The sequence below is a fragment of the Aptenodytes forsteri genome, unplaced genomic scaffold (assembly GCF_000699145.1).
Source record: "Aptenodytes forsteri isolate BGI_AS27 unplaced genomic scaffold, ASM69914v1 Scaffold2, whole genome shotgun sequence".
Taxonomy (NCBI): Eukaryota; Metazoa; Chordata; class Aves; order Sphenisciformes; family Spheniscidae; genus Aptenodytes; species Aptenodytes forsteri.
In genome coordinates, this window is record NW_008795695.1 from 12501902 (window position 1) to 12527005 (window position 25104).

Here is a 25104-nt window from a genome sequence, read left to right on the forward strand (position 1 = left end):
ATCACAAATTCCTTCGCTCCAGGGGCGGCACGGAGGGTGTTGGGTGAGAGCATGGGCTTTACGCTTTCTTCATGCTTCTGGAGCTTACAGAGAAAAAAAAGCTGCTGCTTTTTCTTTCCGTCCTTGTAATGATAACAGAAGGGATGTGGAAATTAAGCTGCCAAGTTTGGGCTGAGATGGTCCGAGCCCTGGCTGTGGCAGGTGTCTGAAAGGACACTCCCAGCGCAGGGCGCAGCTGGGAGCCTGTCACACCGCTTGCAGGGCGCGGGCAGCTCACCAGAAGGGTCATCACTAATTAATAATTACGGTCCTATTTCACCACAAAAACAAATGACATCTCTCACCACCCTAACGAAGGAGGTTTCCCCCCCACCCCAGCCCCCCTGGGGGATAAGTGCCACTTGGTCTTGTGTGTAAGAGGAGCTCATCAGCCCCAGGGTCAGAGCTACAATGCAGCTGCCCAGCAGCTCTCAGCCCTAAAGCCAAGAGGGGTTGTTGCTATGGGAATCGAGAGGGCACTTGCAGACAGCATCTGGAGCCTGTGTCTTTCCCTGTCCAAGGCAGCTGGATTTGGAGGGAAGCAAAACTAAAAGGAGGTGGCAGAGAGAGACAGAGGCACAGCAAAATGCATGCATGTTAGAGGAGGGACCTTCCCAGAATGAGAGTACAGTGGGATACAGAAGAGTGGGGACACCAAACTGTCAGGCAGCGGTGGCTCGGCTTGGTAGGATAAACCTTATTTTCTGCTCTGTTTGACACTGGAAAAAGGTCCAGTGAAAGCCCAACTGTAACAAGATGGGATCTGCCTCCTCAACTTACCGGCCCAAGTGTATTTATTTGGATATTGATGGAAGAATTCAAAAGGTACTTTTGCTGTTTTTCACAACGTAGTGTTTCCGGACGCAGCAGCAGCTGCAGGCTGTGTTTGCTGCACAATCTATTTCTGTAACGCGAGTTAGACGCGTGTTTGCATTCAGCGCCGTTGCGGGCTTCAAATCTCTTTTTAAGGGGAGGGGGGGGATCTTGAGTGGCTTCTGCTTTGTACACGGATGTTTATTTAAAGGGGAAGGGGAGGCTGGCAGCAGGGGAGCGCTGGGCACTGCCAGCTCTCACTGCCTGTGTGGGGACCCTTGGTTTAGCAGCCGTGTAGGCTTCCTCTCCCGGAGCAGCGTCGCGACATGTTTACAAAGTTTTGCCTGCGGGGAGGTTTTCACCTAAGAAGTGGGAGCCGGAAAGCACAGTGTGCCGAGTTATTTGCAGATTGCCTGCCGGCGGGTTTTAGCGATGGGCATTTTCCTACCGCCAAGCTGAACGGCAGGCAGGTGCCCGGCTGTTGTGCGATGGGGTGTGCCGCTGCATCGGTGGGGGGCTGCGGGTCCCCGCCACCTTTGCCAAGTTGTTCGTAAATGGCGATAAACATTAATTAAAACTTCCACTTCCATTAGCCTGCCTTGTTTGCTTAACTACGGTTCACAGCACAGGGGAAACTGCGGGAGAAATGTGTTCTGGCTAAAAGGGAGAGCTTGCACGCTGTCGAGCTGACAGCCCACTGCTTTTAAACAGAAACAATGCCGCCGCATTTTTGTAAGTCGTCTTTTTCTTCTTTTTGTCAGCAATTCTTTGGCCACAAACCAAGTGCCTTTTTTGTAATAGAGTGAAAGCGGCTGCGAGGATCAAGAGCAACTAAACTCTGACTTGCAAAATTCAAATCTCTCTCTCTCGTCTTCCTGCTCTAAATCTTCATTTCACCCAGCCTCGCCTTTTGTTTCTCCTTTAAAAAGGAACAGCAAAGATACCCTTTCCCTTCCCTCCCCTTTGCTGTACGAGTGACCGCAGAAATGAGGCAAAGGGAAAGCTGATACTCACAGTCCCGTCCCACCGCACACGCCTCCGTTGCCTATGGTCCCCTCTGCCACTGCCCTGGAGACCCACCGTGACTGCCAGAGTCCTGTCCTCAGGAACAAGACCTCGGAGAATCCAAATCTGCACCAGATCCCCCACAGCAGGCTGCTCCTCTTCATCCATCTCGGGGCTTAGACGTGACGAAGGTCCCTCTGCTGCCACGGACTCCTCCACACCGGCGTGCGGGAGCGTGCCGGCTCTGCTGACCTGAAGGCGCCGCTTCTCTTTTGCCGGGGCTTAATGAGTTGGTCACCTGGCAGCCCCCAGAGGCAAGGCTTGTACGGAGCTCCCTGGCACCTTTACTGTTTCGGTATTTTGAAAGGGTGGCAAGTATTTCCATAGATGTTGGTAAAGCACATAGTCTGTTGTCTACTCTGGTTTTAAAAAAAATAGCATTTCTCAGAATCAGTCTCTGGAGAGTAATTTTGACATTAAAAACGCAGAAGAGGCACAATCGCATGAGCAAGCTAATACAAACTCAGGCAGCATTAAGTTTTTTTTGCTCGATAAACGTTATCTGTTTCTTTTGTCAGATGTGAAATTCCATCTGTGCAATGTTTGGAAGGATTCCTGCAGTAAAAATGCTGCGTAAATGGGGTTCACCCAGGGGTAAGCAGGGCATATCTCAGATTCTCGTGCCTCCTAAGTAACAACATCATTAGAAAGGAAAAAAAAAAAGCAACCCTTAATCTTCCAAGGAATGCAGTATTGGAGGCTTCTAAAGCGAACTCATTAAATCAATGCTAAGCTACTCGTCAACCCAGTAACGAGGTATGAGTTTCATTATAACAGCACTTGTTGAGTTAGAAAGGGCTCAGCTCCAACTTGTAACTGGCTTGCTGGACACAGCAGAGTCATGCAATAGAACTGGGCATCCTACGATAGCGCTAAGCTGTGATGGCAATTATTCACAGGTAATTCTGTGTTTCTGCGACCTCCTTCAGAATTTCCACCGGTGCGGCCACAGGGCATGCTGCTGACTTTGGGAGAAGTTGTTTCGCCTTGGCACTGGGGTGAATGAAGGGACACACCAGGCTCAGAGAGCCGCATGTTGCCTCCCCCAGGAACCTGCGCATTGCAGATGAGCACTTGAAAGTGCTCTGCAACAGCAGTGTTGAATTAAGCTAAGTAGGACCGTGTATTGGCAGGTCCAGGGGGGCACAGCGGGGAGGGCAAAGGGACGCGGCAATTGTTGGAGGAGAGTTTTCTGGCTTTGAAACCCTTCTCAGTGGTTGTTGAAATAAAGGAGGCACCATCAGCAGGGGTCGAACGCAGGACCACGCCTGAGGCCAACACGTCCCAGAGGAAGGGCTGAGGTCCATACCTGCAAGGCCAGCGTCATGAACACCCAGGAGTCCAGTAGCCTCCTGCGGGAGGGCGGTGGGAGGCTGAGAGCAGAGGGGAGCCCAGCCCAGTGCTGCAGTGCATCACTCCTACATCACACTGGGGAAGCCTAGCCCTCGTCTCAGTAACTTCCTCAGCTCCTGCCCTTTCCCCTCGGACCCATCCTGCCTGCACCCACAAAGGCTCCCGGTCATTTGTCAGTTTGATAAACTGACCTTTCAGAGGCACGGGAAGGCACAAAATGGTCTTCACCAAAGCTGACCACGGGGACAGGCTCTCCTCCAGTGGGCAGAGTTGACTGAGCGTCTCCCCATGCTGGGGCAGCAAGGGCTCTGCTTTGGGAGGGACATGGGATGACCCACCCCGGCCCAGCAGACATCAACTGTGAAACCCTCCACAGGCACCTGAGCTCAAGATCCCCAAAGGGGTGGCTTTTGTGTCCACCAGGGGGAGGCTTTGGGCTGCTGGTAGCTGTGTCCTGGCCAAGGGGCAGAGGATGGGGGTCTCCCATGGGGCGGCCGCCTGCCGAGCTGGTGGAGGTAGAGCCGAACACAAAGCAGGAGGTGGAGGGGACAGCTGTGCCAGGGCTGCTGGAGAGGGAAGATCAAAGGCTTTGCAGCGTTACAGCCACATGCTGAACTAGGGCTCTGTGCAAACCGGCTTCAAAAAGGTCACTTGTTCTTGGAGCTGGTTGAAAAATGAAGTTACAGTGTAATGTGCTTCCTATCCAGTGCCTATGTAAAGGGGATGCACGCCTGGGGGAAACAAGCGCTGCTTGGTTTATTTATTTTTAAAGGATCGTCTTGCCCAGAGACACCCAGCAGTTCATTACCCGCTTGCCTGGACACACACCTCCCTCTGCGCTTCGCACGTGTGCCCAGGGCTTAGCACACCCGTGAAACACATCTGTGTCCCACCCTGCCACAGCCTGGTCTGCTGCCACGCAAAGGAGAAGATGGCAGGCCAGGGGGAAGCCATGGCTGTGTTTCATATAGCGGTAAGGTGATCTTGCAGTGCCACCGTGGATGGGGATTTCTCGTTGTTCCTGGAGTGCCAACTAGATGGGGTCGAGCACCCAAGCCCCCAACCTGCCAGCGGAGAAGTGAGGTTTGCTCTGCCAAACTTAAGCCGGATCTAGAGTCTTCTTTTCCTTCATAATGTTATTAACCCTTTGGCTGCGTTTTTAAGAAAAATTCCTATTGAGTCTTTCGAATTAGAAATCCACCAGCAAGAAAATGTTCCCCAGCCCATGCCCAAATTTTCTTCATGAAGAAACTACTGGGGAACACTTTCTTTTGACCTTCGAGATTTAAATGGTAGCAGAGCCAAACCAGCCAGTGGCCATATTCCCAGATGGGTGGCTTCATGGCTCTCGTTTTCAAATGTCACAGGTAGTGGCTTTGCTCACAGAGTTGTAAGGAGTTCCTCTGAGAAAAATGCTTAATTCAAGAGGATTTCTGTTTCCAGTGTCTTAATCAGCATCACATTTGTAACAAGGATGGAAAGTCAGAGGGGTACAGAGCCTGAGCTAACTGGAAAAAAGAAAAGGACCACTGCCTTTGTCAAGGATTCAAGGAAATCACTCAGGATGGTATTTTCTTCCTCTTCAGAAAGCAAGTAAAGAATTTTGGAGCCGTTTTGCTGGTTGACTGGGTCATTCTGGATGCCAAACAGAGAAATGACCTTCTTTTTTCTCAAAGAAATGTATTGAATTCAACCTTTCTGGGTGTCTACTGTACTGACCTGTGGAGCAGGACACTGATCCATCCACAGCCATTGTTCTTCTTTGCCCGAGGTCCACAATGAACAGAACAAAGCTAAGATTGCATTTTGGTGCTGTGGTTATTGCACTGAAACATCAGTGCATAGGAATCATTTCTGTCATGTGAGATTTTCTTTTTAATTAGAGCAACAGCAACTGTGGTATAAATGCCTAGACTCTAGCAAACCCAACAGATTCTTCCAAAGCTTGCCGTGCTATTTTTAACACGCCAAACTAGATTCAGATTCAAAACAAAACACAGCAGAAAAATAATGGCGTGATGATCAGTTCAATATTTTTGCATCCCCGTGACTCTCTCAGCACAGCAGGGCAAGCATGCTCTGTGGTGCCCACGGACCCAATTCCCTGTCTGTTTGGACCGGGGATTTAGGGCAATACCCTTTCAGCTGCCGACCATCAGAGGGGTGCACAGAGGTGGGGTTCCCAGGCAGTCGGGACATGGAGACCTCCGGGGGCTGCTCTGCCTGGCCGGTGTTCACAGGTTCCTCCCGCACATGGACAAGCCGATGCCAAAACCCTCTTTAGCATGGTGAGGCATAAGTATGGTTTTGTGGGAGCGAGGCCATTTTCTTAGTGCTGGCAGATCTCTGTGGGCAAGGGAGGGTGCAGGGCAGCACAGCCTGAGTCTGGCCAGTGGTCTCGGCTCACCTCGGCTCTCTGATTTTAGCTGGCCCTGGTGAATTCAAGGCGGCTGCTAGATGTTCTTGTTGTAAAGCAGCAAGAAATGAACAGCGGGTTTCTAAAACTGCATCACATTACAGCACATAAACATTTTAAAGAGTAAAAATGGCTTAAAACCAGGCTTTTAAAACAGTGAGAGAAAATGTCATACTTGAGGCCTCTCTCTCCCTTCTCTTTCCTCCCCAGCGAGGGATCCTCAGAGCATTTAGAGAGCCAAACCATAATCCTAGCACAGCTCCGTAATTCCAGCATAGCTCCATCACTCTTCTGTACCCATCACCCAAAAAGGCTCGTTTACTGCTGTTTATCTTTCTGAAGTCACATGCAGTCTATCATAGTTATTACAGTTTATGCTCACGTTAGCCAAGGCAAAGTGTAGGTCTTAACTCTCCCGCTAGCCTTACCTATGGATTCAGACAAGCCAACCGTAGCAACTTATGCTACTCGCAAACAAACTCTTTTGGCTTAATACAAACAAGACAAAACCATTCTGTTTCTATCGCCTTTCTAGTGAACTTACTTCTACAGCTGCAAATTGGCCTTTCACTGGCCTCTCACCATACCTGTTTTTCCTTACTCCGTTAACTAACATTACCCTTCTGACAGTCCTGTATTATCAAGCGTGTTGTAATGTCAGACGTTAATTGTGTGAGCAGTTTTGAAACAAGCAGCCTAGCTTCACTCACATTTAGTGAGGACATTTGGTGCTAAAGCATGCTTATTATTCAGTTTACGAAACATTTCAAACTTAATGCATTAATGTGCTACAGGGTTAATTGCACTTAGTACTCCATTAGCAGCAACCGCGTGTCCTTTTTACGTTAAGTAAAGCCAGAGTATAGACATTTCTGTCATTTGTCAAAGGTTGAAATACTTTTATGTCTGCTGCAGAAAATAAGAAACTTTCAGCTCAGCCTCTCACGACCAGCCTTGCTGGATCCTGGTTACATTCTGCCATTAATCATTAGCACCGAAAGATTGAATAGTAGCAATATGTCCCTTAGTATAGTCAGCAGGTTGCACAAGGCTCTCTTTAATGTAACCTGGCTTCCTCTACGAGCCCCAGAGACTCTAAAAAGTAATGAGATCCTTCCTTGCTCATAGTGACAGAGCCAACCCCCGCCATGCCATCCCTCTCAATGGACGTCCAAGATTGCCCTGGGGGTCACACGTATGAGTGTATCTCAGACAATTTCTCTTGCCTGAAAAGAGAAAAATCTCTTTTCCCGTAGCGCTCTGTTCAGGGATGTTATAAGGATGGGAATTGCGACTTACCATATAGCCACGTGCCTCAGGATCCTGATATGTCAGCTCTGTCTGGCGGCTCCTGTTTCTCATTTTAAGGTAACGTATATAATTAGGAAACTAGTGGGATTCACCCCACTTAACCGTTAACCATAGCCATCTAAAAGTTAGTGATGACTGCTCCAAGCTAGTCACACAGGTTCCCCCGTAGTCACTGGGGAGGTGGGTGGTACCTCCAGAGGATGATTCATCCCATCTTAAACCGGGTTTTGGGGACGTGTGGGCTGATTTACCCTTTGGAAGTTGTCCTCTTTCTCTGCTGGCAAGAGAGGGAGTCTAGCAGAGCAACATGCATGAGATGCCAAACTTGTAGATGTTTGAAGTTACGTCAGACGAATCCCACCCGTACATTTCACCTAGGTGTCGTGTTGAAATGAATGTTGTCAAGCCGCGTCACTGCCCGAAAGTAAGTGTGAATCAGCAGGACTGCAGAGCTCCAGTTGTTGGAAGTAAAACATCTACCACGCCTCTCATCCTCTAACAGAAGCAGTGTTTGAAGAGCCCGGGGGAGCCTTCATTTTCGCTTGGTCTCTCAGCTGAGGGCTCTTGCGCTTTCTTCCCCACACACGCACATGCACACACACACTTATTCTCTGTTCCTCTCTTAGAGAAGCTCCTACTGCATCAAACAGATGGCAAATCTGGCATACTATTTTTAATACTGCCTAACATTTGAAGCTCAGATAAATGGAGTGGTTTTCCGAACATCGACTGTTAATTAGTGCGAGAAATAAAAAGCAGGTATTTTGGATATAGCTGGGCTCATGCTATGCCCGTATCTGAATTCAAAGAATGAGAAACCTGGGAGATGTTTAGATGTGGGGTTTTAGTTAAGGCTTCTGTTGGATATTGGGAACTATGACTGATAAGGTCATTTATCACCATTTTTTGAGGAAGACTTACTTGCTTATGTGTTTAGAAATATGAATTCCTTCCAGTGATTTCTACAGAGTGGTATCTAAAAGTTCTGGATCCTGCTTCATTTTGATATGAACAACAAAGACCGCTGGAGAGATGGGGAAAATCACAACGAAAAATTTCACGGCAGCCTTCTGCCTTAGCAATTCAGAAATCCTCCGTGAAACCTGCTGTTACAGAAGCAACAACAATTTTCACAGTCCCTGCAAGATACATAACTGAGTTTTACCAGACTTTTTCCTGACACACTCTCCTCCAATCTCATTAATGAAAGATTGTCATTTTAGATTGTTTCAACTCCGCACTTTCAGCCCTGACTCTGAACATTGCTCACTGAGCTGAATGAAAGACATCACCACGTGCTAAAAGTCTTGAACAGAGCAGGTTGAGACCAGCAAAAGGAAGTAGGACTGGAAACTGAGGATAGGCGGCTTTGAAAATATGTCTGCATTATTTATTTAGGAATTTTACTAGGGTAAAAAAAACAAACATGAGTTAAATTCTTGGAAGAAAACTCAATTACCAACAACAGATCAGAACAGGATAACATTCTGGATACATTTTACAGTTTACAAAGAGGATTAGCTGTTCTGAGGATCAAATATAAAACAGAAATTGGATTTGTAGGCTGTGTTTTTACACATCCTATCTGAAAGCAAAATATAATGTGATTAGTTGTAAGCTGGTGGGTTGCAGAGTATATGCACTATGGTTCCTTAGTAATATCTCCATCACAATCCTTAATATTGAACTGCTCCTCTGCGTGGGAAAGCCAGCCAGCGTAGCAGGGCTCTTAATCCCTACTCTTTCTGATAGGGCTTTTAAAATCCTTGTCCTCGACCAGAGGTGGATACTATGGATTAAGAGACAATGGCCCCTTATTTCAGAGGAAGATGTTTCCAAAAATGCAGAACTGTCACCAGGAAAGAAACCAGTCCCACAGAAGTGAGCTCTGGGCCAGGAACCAGGCATCCCCATCTAGTCACGCTGTCATACTTCACAGTCACTGCATGCTTCATCAAAATATTATTTCCACTCCAAAAAGCCTCAGTTATTATTCATTCTGCTTTTCCCCCCTTTGCTTCATGTTACTTTCCAGGGCAGGCAGACAACGTTCCCCACTTAGATCAAATGGCTACTTCTTCGTCTTGATGAAGAATTACTGAAATGATCAAGCTGAGCATTCAGGGAAGACTAGTTTTCCTGTCTTTTTTTTCTACACATGGTAGAAGTTTTGCTAACAGTAACAAGGACAGAAATATGAAATAATGTTAACTCTCAAACAATTAATTGGTTTGCAGATTGCCGCATCATTTTTGAGGAATACATTCTTTTTCCTCCTGGCACAAATTCAAGGGAGATGCAATTTACAGGGTTTATATGTGGCTGATTTTCTTAATGGCATTTAGTCATCAATCTGCAGGCTGAAGCAGAGGCCTCTGTTTCCCTTTCCCATGCGGCGTATAACCTCTGTGACTCTGCTTACATGATTTTGGATCTGCCTTTGCTTTCAGAAATCACACTGGCAAATGAGTGTCTTGTGTTGTCCAGTCTTGCAGGAGACTCTCATGTCACCAGGCAATATTGGAGTCCCTGTGTACACTCTTTCTCGTAGGAGGTGCATCAGGAGCTGCATCCCTGGCTTTTTTGGGCTGTGCTGACTTGTGTGACTATGCACTTTTTTGACACGTATTATGGGGAAACCTGTGTGTGCCTATACATGTATGACCTTAGCCCACTACCACAGCTGTAGAAACTGCTGTGGCCTCCTGCCTTTGGCTTCTGTTATGCTCCATAGCAAGGTCTCAGTCCTGTCCTAACCAGTGATTTCTTCCATCGCTGGGCACTAATGCAGAGCGCGAGGTGCTGTGAGACACGTCGTAGCAGTGGCTTGCCACCCAGGGATAGGAACTGGGACCTAAGCAAGATGATGACTGTGGGTCAGAGACAGCTGAGACAGGTTTGAAGGGAGATGAAGTCCCTCACTGCTGACTGTGGGATAAGACCCACAAACAGTTCCAGAAAGGTATCGTCATGGAGGCCTGGGTTGAAGAGCAATGGCTTCAGGACATCTGCCCAAGTAAGGACATCTTCACAGGACTGGGTAAGATGCTCACTTCTCCACCCAGTGCCAACAGGGCTGCCTATCCTCAAAGCTGCAGGTCAACCATCTTCCATGGTCACAGGAGAAACCATGTGTCCCATCTGGCTGAAGCATGGCTGCAAGCCAAATGTCACTGTATTGCCTTCATGTTGCTAATGTCCCTGCAATGATAATGGACTTTAGGGAAATAGGATTCCTATACTGTGCTGGAGCCATCAATCATACACAGTACTATCCTCCTGTCTCTCCAAAATACATTCCAGTCATATTCCATCAGCACAACTGACATTGACTTTATTGGGAACATAAACCTGCAGGCAATAACAGGAACAATTGCATATTGCCGGGACACGTCTGAGGCTGGCTGCTTTGCTTTAGAACAGAAGGAAGTTGGTCAGAAAAGCTCAGCAGGTTGCAATAGAAGAAAACTTTAGTAGCATATGCTCTTTGATTAAAAAAAAACAACCAGCTGAGGACAACCACCCTGAGATGAGTATCGAAGTGTGGTGGGTGATTCACAAATCCACTTTTAGCCAACTTAAGTAAAAATGCCAAGTATGGAAAGCTAAAAAGCATGTATAGAGATAGCTCATAAGCTAGAAAATAGCACTTACAGTCTCTCTTTTGCTTCCCACTCTTTCGCTATTACATGGAGTAAAGGAGCATTAAAATTCATCCTCAATGCATTGAAAGCTCCTGCTGTTTTCTGTGAGTCAGGCCGGCTTTCTTACCTTTAATGTTTTTTAATTTTTTTTTTGCTAATCCTCTCTTCTCTTATCTGTCCCGGTCAATAATAATTGATTTCCAGAATAAGAAACCTCAATACCTGAAATAGCACTCCCAGCACATCACAAGCCTATACCCTCTGTTCAGGGTAAATTAACATCATCTCCTCAGTTACTGCGTGTACCAGTTGTTGTACCCTCCAATACTCTGTCAGCCAATTTTAGCAGCTGTCACTCCAGTAGGATGCTGTGTTCTGCTGGGAGTGGGGTTTCAGCCCTATCTGAACTTGACTGGCTGTTTTTTATTGCTTTGATTGCTGCTATTTTAATAACCAAGGGTCCGATCACTGGGCAAAGCAGGCTTTCAAAACACACCTGGGCATTAATCCCACCCATTGCCCCGGTAGGAGTTACTAACTACCTCAGCAATCAAGTGCCTTGATGTTTTGTAAAGTAAAAGATATTGCCTGGTGTAATCTCATCTGGGTTGGAAAACGGGGAAGGTGGGTGTGCACGCACGTATCAGTCACAGCCACCTCTTGAGGTGACCAGTATTGCTCTCTTCTCTACCACAAAACCCCTGACGCTTCTCTCAAGAGTAAGAGGGCTCCTCACCACCCGTGAAAACTGAGGTCTGAAGCCTTGCTTCAGCATCACCTCGAGTGTCGGTGCGTCACACCCCAGGAACAACAGGACTCAGCCAGGCTGACCAGATCTTGCCATTTTGTCCTGACTCTCCCAATACTTCAGGCTCGCGATGTCCTGAGCATTAGCAGCTCCTCGCTGGCAGAACGTCCCGCAGGCTCTCCCATGGCTTCACCATTGCCAGTGGCAGAGGTCCGGGTCAGCGCCACACGACACCTCTGGGTGAGAGATTTCCCCTGGTGTCTGAAAGCACCTTAGAAAAGGCACATGGGAACCGTGTTTTTGCAACGCTATTACGATTTAGGAATTAAAGCACTCAGAGACCAAGACTGCTGGAGTGAGGCTGCAGGCTTAACTAACTCCTGGCACCTACACCTTTCAGAAGGGTCTTTAATTAGATGATGACACGCTATTTTTCCAGCATGGTCCTCACCTTGCAGAACACATGGGGCCTGCTCGACCGACCAGATCCGGGGAGGGCGGCGGCAGCCCCTGCTGCCTGCAGCCCCCGCTGCCCACAGCCCCTGCCTCCTCCTGGCAGCATGAGGCAAGGCAGCGAAAACAAACCATTGGAAGGCTATCCAGGGTGGATGTTCCTCATTTTCTGGGTCACCAGCCCCGAAGCTGATCTGTGGGCGTGCACATCCCCTGTGCCCGCGATGGACAGCAATGGGAACTGTGCCTGAGGATATGGGATGCTACAGGTGGTCATGAGGGGTGGAAAATAGCGTTTCCAGCAAGGCACCCGCAAGGAGAAGAGACTTTTGACCTTGCTCTCCCTGTGCCTCAGACCTCATCTGTAAAATATCACTTTCTTGCTCCTCCTGAGTTTTGCCATTAGGTCTTCACAAGTCCCTTTGAGCTGCTGCATCCCGAACCCAGTTGCTCTGTGGCTATTTCTTCTTTGGGGGCACGAGGCAGCTGAGCTCCAGCGCTGGCCAGGGAAGCTGCCCTGCTCCACACCACCACTGGCCCCCACAGCCTGCAGCCACCCTGTTAACACCAGCAGCCCCCAGACAAATCAGCCCTGCCACTCGCTGTTGTTCCTGGCTTTGAAAAGATGAGCCGGACCTGACTGCAATGAGGCATTTTATTTCCATGGCAGGTTCAAAGCCTCCACCATAGTCAATCAAAGGCACACAGAGAGGCTTTCTGCCAGCCACCCTGTTAACACCAGCAGCCCCCAGACAAATCAGCCCTGCCACTCGCTGTTGTTCCTGGCTTTGAAAAGATGAGCCGGACCTGACTGCAATGAGGCATTTTATTTCCATGGCAGGTTCAAAGCCTCCACCATAGTCAATCAAAGGCACACAGAGAGGCTTTCTGCCCCCCACCCCAGCTGCAGAAGAGCTTCTCAACCAGGGAGCACCATCACCCACATGTCCTGGGGGACACAGGAGTCTTGGGGAAAATCGTGGCATGGGATCGCGTCATTGAAGGCTGTATCACAACGGGATCAAGGGGATGTTGTGTTCCCAGACCCACCACTCGAACAGTCTTCTCCACATAGGGGCTGCCTGGTGTGTGTGGAAGGGCAGGGTGATGAAGAGGTGTTTGGGGGCATGGGAAGGTAACAGTGGCAAATCTTGTAATTCAAGGTCTGAGCTCTGACCTAACAGCAGGAACGATACAGCCTGACGGCAGGAAATTTGGCACAACCTGGGGGGAAAAAAAACCTCTGTTCTGTTTCAAGTAAGCTTAAGCTGGTGTAGTCCAAAAAGCAGTGCCCTTTTATACCATCCAAGGACCTCCCCAAATCTGGGCTGTTTTCTTCCTAAATCTGGGCTCTTACATCCTTAAATTTGCAGTTGTTATCATCTTGCAGCAATACTGCATTATGAGATACCTTTTGCTCTCAGTTCACATACGTTATTGCTCTACTTCTGAACAGCGCAATTAGGTCTCCAGAGCCTGCTTGCTTTATCGAAAAAAGCACAGGTATTAAACAGGAGTAGAGAAATATTCCAGCTCACAAGTCAAATCAGATAATTGAAGTGGTAGGATGAGCCTTAAAATTAGCCCAGTTCACCCCTGAATAGAGTTCATATCGCACTGGGAACTAACCGTCCTTTCTCTTCTTTGTCTTTCCTTTTTTTTTTCCCCTGCTGCTGTTCGGTTTGGAAGGTGATCTTTAGTAAATATTGCAACTCCAAAGATATCATGGACCTCTTCTGCATTGCAACAGGGTTACCAAGGTAGGTCTCTCTTTTAATTTGCCCAGCCCTGAGTGCACACGGTTGAGTGCACCTACCAGTTATACCTCAGCACTACATTTTTGCCCATATCGAGTGAAACGCAACCATATGCTTAGAACCTGTTTTTTAGGGAAAAATTTGGGGCCAATGAGAAGCATTGCCACTTGGTGATAAGCTTTCTATTTAGATACAGTACAGTCTAATCCCAGGTATGGAACAGTCAAACACAAAGTACCCCAGCAGAACCATTTTATAGAACATGAATATCCCCAAATCCGTTGCCCAGGCCAAGTATTTCCTAATTTATAGAATCATAGAATCATAGAATCATTAAGGTTGGAAAAGACCTCTAAGATCATCAAGTCCAACTGTCAACCCAACACCACCATGTTGTCCTGCAAAAGTCCATGCATCTTTCCTGCTGTGATTTCCTGTAGGGTTTGTTTCTCTTACCTTCAACCTAGAGAGCAGCATCCAACTTAAATCTCTGTGTTGAGAGGGATCCAGGATCAGGCGTTCGTGTGTGTCAGGGTGGGAGAGGCCGGCGTGTGGTGGAGGGTGGCACGGTGTAGCACCCAACCACTTCTGCACCGCCTGTTCAGGGCGGTGGTGCAGGGGGAGGGAACCCCCCTAGTCACATCTAGAAGGGGGCATCTGCTGTCTGCATACGGGCCTTGAGCAGCACAGGCCAGATGCACAGCAGCATGCAAAAAGCCATAGTCTTTACCTTTGTACAAACAGGTTTACAATACAGAAAAAGCACAGGAAAATATAAGCCAATCCTTTAATCATGGGTTTATTGCATGGCTCCAGCTCTGGGGATTGAAAGAGAAAATTGTCTATATTGACTCAGCATTTGCATAAACTGCTGGACAGAATTAATGCCCTTTGCTGTTTATCCTGGCTATTTCCTCTCATTTGACATTACAGAGGTTAATAACTCTCATTTGCCTATGATGTCAAATACTTCCACTCCATCACCCAGGAAACTTTGTTTAGCAGTTTTAGTCATTCATGAACAGGGTGTTCACTGCGTAGTTGTAATTTTATTTTTATCAGAAGACTTCCAAAGAACTGTTCATTGAAATAAACCAGGGTCCTGGAGCCAGAGTAAACCTTCAAGGTTTACATCTAAGCCTATGAGATCACACCTAGCACAGTATAAAAAAGCAAAGGCCTCATATTCAGCATTTGTTTTGTTTGTTTTGGTAAAGGAGTAACTAGACAATTTTAAGACATTCATAGCACCGGTAGTCATTTGTATAGTGTGAGTCAATACATAGCTGCCGAGTCAATGTATAACAAAACATAGCTTTTTAATAGAAATTACTAGTTGATGAGTCAACAGAATACATGACTTACAGGGAGCAAAGTCTGCTCTGAGATCAAAGATGATCACACTTAACATTTTGCCAGAAACATCTCTGGTAATTGAAATGGGTGAAGCATCAAGCCTACCCCATCCTGTGCTTTCACCCTTTCTGCACCAAGGTAAAATGGGTCCAAGACAGTGCCAGGCCAGGCCAGGAGTACAGCAGGAGGGAAGATGGCTGTGCACCGTATGCAGCAGCACAAAATTTCAGCCAGCATTTCTAGGTCAAATAAACCTCCTTGAAACTTGCTTTTCAGGAACACAACAATCTCCCTTTTGACGGCAGACAATTGTATGGTATCCATTGATCCGACAATGCCTGCAAACTCAGAGAGGTAAGCCTTCAAAAATGGGGTCAAGCCCAAAGGAAGGGGTGGTGGTTGCCTGCAGATGCCTTTTGTGTGCAGGGAGGTGAGCAACTCCCTGGAGGGAGGGAGATGACAGCAAGAATTGCATGCTGGCTTATAACACTAATGCCTGCTGGTTTTGAAGATTTTTGCTTGTTATTAAAGTAGGAGTAATTGTCTGAGGAAAAAATACTGCTTTTAAGTGTTTAATGTAGAACATCTGTTCCCATCCCACCCTCTTTGCTGTCAAATATGAAATACAAACTTCTTTCTGAGTGTTGCTAACATCAACCCGCTCTGACTCTTCCAGGTCTCCATACAAAGTGATACCTGTTGCCACTGAGCAGCTCTCAGGTAAAACGACGCTTTTGAACTCAATTTACTAAAGCTGAATTTGCAAACATTTGCACGTGGAAATTATGTGGCTATGATGCAAGAAAGAAAGATGATGCTGTCATGGTTGTAGCTATGGCAGAATAAGAAGTGTTTGATCACAGTGTTCTGGAGGAAAGCTAAAAAAAGTCCCCAGATTTCAAAGTATTTGAGGGTGAGGTGGAATGGCTGGGGTCCAGGGGACTTTCACAGTGCTTAACTCTGGTCTGACTCAGCACCACTGATGTCTTGGGGAAAGTTTTGCATGGAGCAGTGGTTTTTTTCAGGCAACGCAGACGATGTTTGAAAGCCTGTCCTGCAGTGTTTTGTTAAACTTTTTCACCTCTCAGCAAAGCTCTGCTGGAAAGCTGAGCACAACATTTGAACCTCATGTTATTTCCAAACGGCTGAGGCGAGAGCACAATTTCTGTTGTGGGCATGGTAGCTCTAAGTGTAATAAATATTTAAATACACCTGAAAAGATTAAAGAAGGCCTGGTTGAAAGAACACATCTGGAACACCTTCCCCAGTGCACAGTGCTGTTGTACTCCACAGGCAGGACTGCAGTGGCACTTCTACCATTTCTCTTCGCCTGCCAGTGTCATGCTCAGGCCAGTAGCTCTCAGACACCGGAGCAGAGCATTTGCTTGGAGAAATTCCTGTAGGGCATCTGGCTCACGGTCTCTCTCAGCAGTGCAACTGCAGTATCTCCTGCCACTCGCTCCAAGGCAGCCTGAGCAAGAGCCCTAGCCTGTACACTGTGGAGCTATAGGGAGAGGCTGGCCACTGAGGCAGGGGCTGCGGACGGGTAGGAGACATCAGCTGGAGACACAGTTTGGAGCAGTAAAATGAGAAGATAGGAGAGACAAGGGGCAAGAGGTTAAGGTTATCTTGGAAACGTAGACTGCACAGAAAGAACAGGAGGGAGCCAGAAAGTCTTGGGCTGGAAAAAGTAGTTTGCAGGAATGGGTGAGGCTCTTAGATTAGGGGCAAGGCAGTTTTGCTGGTCACACCTCGTCTTCTTGCTAATGCTAATTGCAGGTCCCACCTCTTCTTGCTTAGGCTCCTGTGTGACACAAGAAAACGTAGTGTCTCACAGCACCGCCTTTTTTTAGATGGGGAGACGGAGGGAACCAAAGCTACTCTCTGAGGTACCCGTGTCTGCTGCGGCAGAAACATCTGTAGGAAAAGGGCACAGCAAGGCAGTGTAGGAGGATGTGCGGGGGGGACAGAGAGGCAGCAGCGGGGAGCTTGTGCATGCAGAGAGCAAAGGCGAATTGAGAGCAAAAAGAACAAAGAAGCTAGGAAACAGGGAAGAACTTTATCACAGTAAGATTTGTTACAAGCCATAAACAGGTCCCATGTCAGTGATTGCCGCTGTTACCAGAAGGAAGTAGTCAAAGCTGAGGGACGCACATGACTGCTAAGGGAAAAGAAGCTGTCTCCTTATTGTAACAAACTCTGCTGGAACAGCATCACTCTTCTGGTCCAGGAGTACACTATTTGCATTATCAGATCAGAAAAGGTGGGGTCTTAACTGGAGCGTGTGTCCCTGTGTACCAGCTGGCATGGGTAATCAATAGCCATTTGCCCCAAGACGGAGAAAGACCAGCAAACAGGGCCAGCGGGGCTGGAAAATGGCAAGAAAAAATCTGGTGGTAGGTTGCCAAAACATAAGACAGTCTGCTACAGAAAGAGGACGAAAGTTGAACGGAGTGTGATGGAACTAATGTTCCTTGGTATCTGTTTCTCTTTCACGTGGGTTGCCATTAATCTTAAGCATTCCTGACATTTTGCTGAGAGTAGGAAGAATAAACAGAGTGGGAAATTGTTCCTCTTCATTAAAAGAAAAAAACCAGCTCTGTTCTAGTCTTCACTTCTTAAACAAACAACTCTGCGTGATTCTGCTTCCCAAAGCAACTTGTCCAAATACATGCCAAAAAAGGGGTCACCCCAATTTTTACAGCAGTGGGAGGTAATGCACCTCTTTTCAGCAGTATCCCAGGCAGCTGGAAAGGAGTGATGCATGCTTCAGCAGAACAAAGACTGTAAAAGGTGGGACTGGAAAATATGATCCTTTGGGAGGAAAATATAAGCAGTGGCTTTCATCCAGCAGAGGAGATATCCACCAGAGTCCTGCTAAGAAACCATTCTTCATTTCCTGGCCATAGTCATGGGAGAGCGTTGGAATTAAAAAAAATTATTATTCCAGTGAGCATCCGTTGGATGCAGTGGTGATCGCCGTATCACTACGGGGTCAGCTGTCTGCAAGGCAAAGGCGGGGGCCCAGCTGGCCGGCTCTGAGCCTGTGGGACCGTTGCATCACGTGCTGTCCCTCCTCCCGTGGCCCCGGACCAGAAGGCGCGCGGCTGTCCGAGCAGAGCATCAAACACCCGGTGCCAAACCCTTCCTTCTCTCTGGGGTGTTTAAACTCCCAAGCCCATCGAACGGGTATCTTCTCTCTCCCGACAGCGGAAAGGCTCTGGTCTGCGTCCTCGTGGCGGAACAAACTGATGGCTGTGTTGTGGTTGTAATTAGTAGGGTTCAGGCACTCTGCAATATTGCTGGAGATGTCAATTAAATGAACAAACCCTACTAGCAGCGTACTCTTGAGAAATAAAATTGCTGTCTGTTACATTTCTGATAGTGCAGAGAAAGGAGCTATTGTGAAGCTCAAGTGAGCCTGATCCACCACGGTCCTAAACGGGGGGGCAAACATGTGCAGGGGCTTTCCTAGTGCTCCAAAGTTAGGGCAGCAAAGCACACAGGCAGCTGAAGGAGCCCTTAAAGATGTCACCAGCGATGTGACCTGAAAGAGCATGACATGTGCCGAGCTCAGCCCCAGCTCTCTCTGCACATCTGTCTCCAGCTTGTTCTGGTGGGTCCTTCAACACAAGCATCCCCTCATCCCTGGGGAAACAGGTGAGGAAACCCAAAGAGAGTAGTGCCCGATCGGGATGGAGGCCAGCACGCGGGGAGAGCTCGCCACCTGCCACTCCTTGCTCAACAGCCTCAGCGCCGGGGAACCCTGCCAGCATCAGAGGCGCTTGGCCAGGCTGAGGCTGTAGGCAGCGCCTTTGCCTCCCGCTTCACTTGCTGTTCAGTTATTTGCCTTTTCAACTAACAAGCTATCTAGCGCTTGCACAGAGGAAAACCCACAGTCTCTCCCCAGGGATATCGGCTTGCAGCGGGAGAGCTAGCTCAACCAAGACCTGTGTAGCTGCCTGCTAGAAGGCCCACATCTGAATTGGTGCTAGCCCTGCCTTGCCCACCGCTGAGCCCACAAATGATGTGTACAGCTGCACCAGAGGTCTCCGGGACTGCTTTTTTCCCCGGAATGATTAAATACACAAGATCTGGTGCAGATTGCTATTGGTAAAGTGACAGAAGCTTGTCACTGTGTCTAAATCTTCTTATTCTGGGATGTCTCTCTTCTCCTTTTGGAGGCATATTCATGCTCGCAGCTCAGGCAAGAGGGAAAAGGCAGAGACTGAGAGAGAAAAAAACCCTCCTGCCTGCTGCTTCTTACGCGCATCCCACGTGGATGCGTGCATTGGGATGGGGGCAACTGCTCAACTGCTTCAGGATTACTCACATAAGCAGGGACTTGCATGCGGTAGCCCGAATTAACCTGAGTTGTCAAGCGAATTTGGCACTCAGTATGACGTGATTCACAGACGTGGGCTTGGACTTGAAGCACACCCTTTCCTGAGGCTTTTGTCTACCTGGCTGTTTGTTTTTTTAAATCCCTCTGACTGCCCAGATCCAAACAAACCACAGAAAGGGAAATACAGACGGGAGCCAGAGGTACAGGCACACGTGAGAAAGAGACTGTGTGGCAGGAACTCGCCAGCCTGACACTGGCAGGGAAAGGTAGATGCCCACGTCCTTGCAGCCTTGCTTGGCCACAAGCAGAAAAGACGGGGGGAACCAACCCATCCCCACAACCCCATGCACTCCCCGCTTGCACCTCGTTGAGGCTGGCAGGATGGCGAGGGGAGCCGGGGAGGGCGGGAGGATGGAGGTGGCTCCCCAGCCATGGTCCCAGCGTGCAAGACAGGAAAGGAACAGCCACTGCCAAGCAGAGTGGTGAGGAGCAGAGGGTGCATGCCAGTGGGTTATAAGCCATCTGTGTCAGTGCACGCGTAACCTGAGCTGCCCCAGCGTGTACCTAGTCCCCGTCTGGCAGGGAAGGTGCGTGCTTGCTGCCAGCCCTCCGACCCGGCCGCAGTGGGAGCCGCAGGAAAAACTGCTGCTGCCATATTCCCCCGCACCTGCTTTCTGCCCAGACCTGCTGAAGACGGGGCTGGCGGGAGGGAGGGAAAAATGGCTCCTTGCTCTGTGATGCCCTGGCCAAGCTCCCTGCTGAGCTTGGCAGGGGCCAGCAGGCGAGGAGCCAAAGTCCCTGTGCCCGCAGCGAGCACGGGACTGAGCTGTGGGAAGCCCGGGGAGGCCTGAGCTGGCCTGTCCCCTGCCCAGCATTACGCTATTGCAGCATCTTCTGGAGGGGATTTTTCTAATTTTCATTTGTCAGCTCCAAAACGCCGTGCGTATTGTGCAAAAATCTGACTTGCTGAACACCTGCATTTGCAAACGTTGCACATTCACAGTGCCGGCGGGGGGTGAGCTGAGAAGAGGGTTGCTGTTGGCTTTTGGGTTACTGCAGGCAGGAGCTGGCAACCCTTGGCAAGGTGCACGGATTGCATCTGCCCATGCTACGTGCAGTCGAATTTCCTTTTCCCAGAGGGAATCGCAGCAAAACCAATGAAGCAACTGAGGGAAAAGGTAGCTGCGCGCACCTGGGGTGTCAGCCCTGCCCAGAGGTATAAAAAAAAAAGAAGACAGAGGGTAATGAAGGGAGTAAAAGGACACCTAGCCTTCTTGTTTTACAAAGGAGTGGGCAAGCGAGGCTGAATGATGTCGGTGCGATGTCTCATTTTCTTCAGAATCAGGGGTTAGCAGAGGTCTTCCCCTCGGAAAGGAACAGGGCAAAGAAATGGATCTTTGTCTCTTTAAGATGAGACGAACTGCCACTCTTAGTCATATATCTTTACTGCACCCTAGGGTTATAAAAACATACATCTTCATTTTGAAAGTCTTTTATTACATCCATAAACATCAGATTGCAGCTGACTGTTCCCTGGATGAGAATGTCCTAGTACTCCAAGTGAGTTTTGACAGGGGGAGGGAGTGAAAGTAAGATTGTTGTTTTTTTTTACTGGAACGGTGTTTATAGGGAACTTGTCAGTCTCTGGCATGCTACAGCCACTGTCAGAGAGCTGAGCGGCACCGAAGTGAGAGGACACAGGTTTCTCTGCTTATTCTCACTGTTGGATTCTGGTACCATCCCAGGTGCTGCATACGGTAAGCTTTCCTCCCGTCTTAAATAGGACGCAGCGTTTGCTTTGTTTCAGCGCTTGGGTTTTCAAATGGGTTTTGTGAGAAAATTGAAAAATGGGTCTCTGTGAAAAGAACTAATCTCTTCATTTGCTCTGCTAGCCACTCTGCTGGGAGTCGGATCGCAGCAAAAAAAAAAAAGAGGGAATTAGATCTGAGATTTTCAGAGCACAGAGTGCTTGCTCCAGTTTAGAGACATGGGGGTGACAGCCAAATTGTTTTGACCAGAAAAGTTAATGCTCTTGACAAATATTCCTGACATCTGTAATACCTGAGGAATTGCAAATCCTTTCAACAGGTACAAGAGCTATTATTTAGAAATACATTGTAAATGCTGGGCTGTATTTCTGTCTGCTGTTTTTTGCCTGGGTGATTGCACTCGTGAGGCATCGTGCTCCCTCAGGCAAGTGCAAGAAGTAGCTTCAGAAACGGCATCAGGGTATTTCTACGTAGGGTATAAATGGATGTTCTGTAATCTGCAGCACATATATGAGAGCATGCGATGTTTCTTTTTCCTTGGTTTTCCTGAGAAACCAAGAGTACATCCACATTGCAGGCATGAGAACAACTGCAGCACAGTGCAGTTTAAATTAGCTGGTGGGAGAAAGTGGAAGCAATCTCAAAACAGCAGCTCACAGCTCAGCAAAGGTGATTTATGCTTCCCCTGTCTGCATGACTACAGTGTGGACAGACTGAAAGATGGGAAAACATTGCTCTCGTACTTCTTCCTTCCGAAAGTGTACTGTTCCTCGAAATCTAGGGTCTTGTTTTAAGGACTCGTTTGCTTTTCCCTGCGTTAGTGATTGCAATCCTGTGATGGTCCCAGGAAGGGGCTGAGGCTTTACCAGGCTGACTTTCCCGAGCTGGCTGAAGCACCTGGGCGCTGGAGTTGGCAGTGGGAGGCAGGGAGCTACTGGTGCGAGTGCTCCCAGTGCTGCCACTGCCGCCCACCCCCCCCCAACAACTCAGGCAGCGATGGGATCCCCACGGGATCCCCGCGGCGGCTCTGTCCAAGTTATGTTCTCAAGGGAAAAGGGGTTGGGAAACTCGTGCCCCGCTGTGCCCATCCCATGAACCAGGAAGGGTGGACCTCATTCTGCAAGGACAGTCACTTTGGCATCTCATGTTTGCCTGAAGTTTATGCATAGCAGTACGAGCCTTATGAATTTGCACCAAAAAATTGGTCTCCAGGATAATGTCCCAGTGTAAATCTGAAAGGCAAGCTGGGTTTTCTTGTGTTCATAAGCTATTGTGTTGTTCGTGGGCACTCTGGCACAGTGTGCTGATGGTGCAGAGGCAGTCCTTGTGAGCCAGACCTTTCAAAAGCGGATGGCGATTCTGGTTGTCCCACCCAAGGAATGCGAAAGGGGTCTCCTTTCCAGAGAGTGCTGCCTTAAAACAAGCCACCTCTCAGAGACCCAGGACCCCCAAAAGAAACTTCTGAGCAACCTTACTGTAATCTGCAGGCAGAGAAAGGCAGGTGAGACAAGGAGTCATTCCCAAACGCTGTCACTGTTCAAAGGGCCAGAACAACTTTTTTGCTAAATGCCTCATCATCAGAGCTGGAAGTCTGAGGACACCGCTTTGCAGCAGGGTTGAGGGTGTCTTCTTTCCTCTGCCATTTTCTGTTATGTCTCTCTCCTATTTTTTTCAGAGAAAGAAGAATTGTTCCAGAATTTATTGGGACAGATTGCCGAGCAGTTCTCGAGGTAAGACGCTTAACATCATTATTAATTTAAAATGCTATTTCTTTTATCAGCCTGAAGTGACATTTTCACAAGAGGCAGAGGGGCATTTAAGATCTCTTTCAAATCCCACTCTTCCTGCCAAATTTAGGTCTGGTACACACGTTATTTCCTGCTGACAGCAATAAGGTATCTTAAACCAAAAGTGATTTGGGCGATTATCTTTGATCTAAAAAGAAGATCAAGTATTAAATATAAATGTTCTTATTGTGCTCCTGCCCTCTTAGGAAGCAAAAGAAATACTTCTTCACCGAACAGTCAAATCATGTGATTTGTTTCATTTTTCCCTTTATCACCCATACATGTCTCTCCTCTGAGAGGGTTTCTGAACATCTGTATAGCTGTTTAATTTATTCCAGCTGTTTTCAGTAAGACAGCTAATCCCACCACAGCTGAGCAAATCACCAGCAAAACTCAAAAGGAGGAGGGTTTCAGGGTGCGCAGACACCAAGATGCTGCTGTTAGGCAAAGCATTATCAATTTCACTTTGCTTCCCTAGGGGGTACAATAACAAGTCACTGCGGAGAGAGGGGGTGATGAAGTGTTGCAGAGCCACAGTACATTCCAAGGGCCATAACAAAATCATTTGTTGTTAATTTTTCTGAAAATTAAACTTGGGTGTATTTTCTGCCCAAATTTTAGCACTTCCATGGAAAATTTTCTTTTCCTTATGGCAACCACCGTCGGACTGATCAGTCCTCTGAAAAATGTAGACATTTCTAGCAAAAGTCCTTTGCACCTAGGGTAGATATGGCACTAAATGTATAACATTAATACGAGGGTTTTCTTTTCAGGGTTTTTAAAATCAATGAGCTGAAAACGGAAGTAGCTAATCACTTGGCAATGCTGGAGAAAAAGGTTGAATGTGAGTGTCCCTTTACTCGTATCACAGTGGGAACCGGTGCCTCAGAAACCCCCCGCCTCGCTGCCCCCGTTGTACCCCCACTCCATCCCGCTCCTCACAGCCCCTCTGCTTTCTCCAGTCGCTCATAATTTAGCTGGCCTTGAGCCCGAAAAGCCGCAGGCCAGCCCGGGGTTAGGCGCGGGGAAGGCGGGAGCCCGTGGTGGCACTGACTGGTGGGGTGAGGCTGTGGAAGGACACCTGGCTTTGTAGGCATCCGGAGCGCCCCGGCAGGCTCCCCTTCGAGGGGCCGTCGAGCCCCCACCGAGCTTTGAGCCTGGGGCCACGTCCTCCTGCTACCATGTCCCCATGGCAGAGGGTCTCCACCGCCCACCTGCCCGTCCCCCACCTCCAAGCCCCCCGTCCCGCCCCCCCCCGGCCCCCCCCCCCCCACGGCAAACGTCCAGCCGCTGCTCCCACACGAAAGGGGCTATTCCCTGCAAAACACCTGGACACTAGCACTCGCTGCTGCACTTTGTAATTAATTAAAGGAGGGTAACACAGCTGCCTTCCTTCTACTTTAAGTCAGATATTTGCACAGGTCAAACATGTTGTCTTGCAGAGACACTTTCTCCTTTCAAAAATGCATTTACTGCGTATTAAGCAGTCAGGTCTGTCCTTACCGCTGACCTAGGCCCAGCGCCAGCACTGAGACCTGACAGTATTTCTGCTAAGTGTCATGTCGCACACCTCCCTCTGCCGGGAAAGGGCCCGAAATGGCACAAGGCCTTTCCCCGCGGCACGCGTGCATGCTACACGTGCAGCACGAATACAGCATGAACACCGAAGCATCCATAAACGGGCAGCGTAGCATGTGCTGAGATAACAGCCGGAGGGTACATCTCGTCGTCTCGCGAGGCAGTAATTTCTGGGCTACAAACACGGGGGTTCACCCCTCGCTGGCCATATTGCCCGGTACATCTCATCGTCTCGCGAGGCAGTAATTTCTGGGCCACAAACATGGGGGTTCACCCCTCGCTGGCCATATTGCCTGGCAGACTACTAGGCAGCATCAATTTCCTCGCTTGTTCAATGTGTTAACAATAATACAACAGTTTTCAGTTGCTGTGCAACAACCAAGTTAAGTTCATCTGGTCAAAGAGCTCCTTTTCTGGTTTTTGTGGGGTTTTTTTTTCCCCATGCAGCATCTGACTTGTTGTTTTTCAGTATATTATGCAGAACACAGACCCCAGAAAGGCAGAGAAGGGGTATGAATAAGGCACTGTCACACAGCACTGTTTTGACACCAAAGGCCACATCCTCGCTGATAGGCAGCATTTAAGTCAGGCGTGGGCAGAGTCTTCCCCGGCATCACAGCTGCAGCAAGCACTTTCTCACTAGAGCTGGCTGGAAAAAAAAAGTTTCTGG

The 25104-nt window shown here is 48.4% G+C and overlaps 1 protein-coding gene across 2 annotated transcripts in view; it reads left to right on the forward strand.

Annotated features, from left to right (window-relative positions):
- Nucleotides 1-795: 795 nt before the first annotated feature.
- The window catches only part of PDE9A (phosphodiesterase 9A), a 48218-nt gene continuing 23909 nt past the window's right edge, over nucleotides 796-25104 (forward strand). The window contains exons 1-6 of one of the 2 annotated variants that reach the window (XM_009283005.1): nucleotides 796-864; nucleotides 13532-13602; nucleotides 15232-15309; nucleotides 15632-15675; nucleotides 22745-22799; nucleotides 23630-23700. In XM_009283005.1, coding sequence (XP_009281280.1) covers nucleotides 796-864; nucleotides 13532-13602; nucleotides 15232-15309; nucleotides 15632-15675; nucleotides 22745-22799; nucleotides 23630-23700 — 388 coding nt within the window. The remainder of the gene's footprint in view (nucleotides 865-13531; nucleotides 13603-15231; nucleotides 15310-15631; nucleotides 15676-22744; nucleotides 22800-23629; nucleotides 23701-25104) is intronic. The other variant, XM_019473048.1, reaches the window with a different exon arrangement.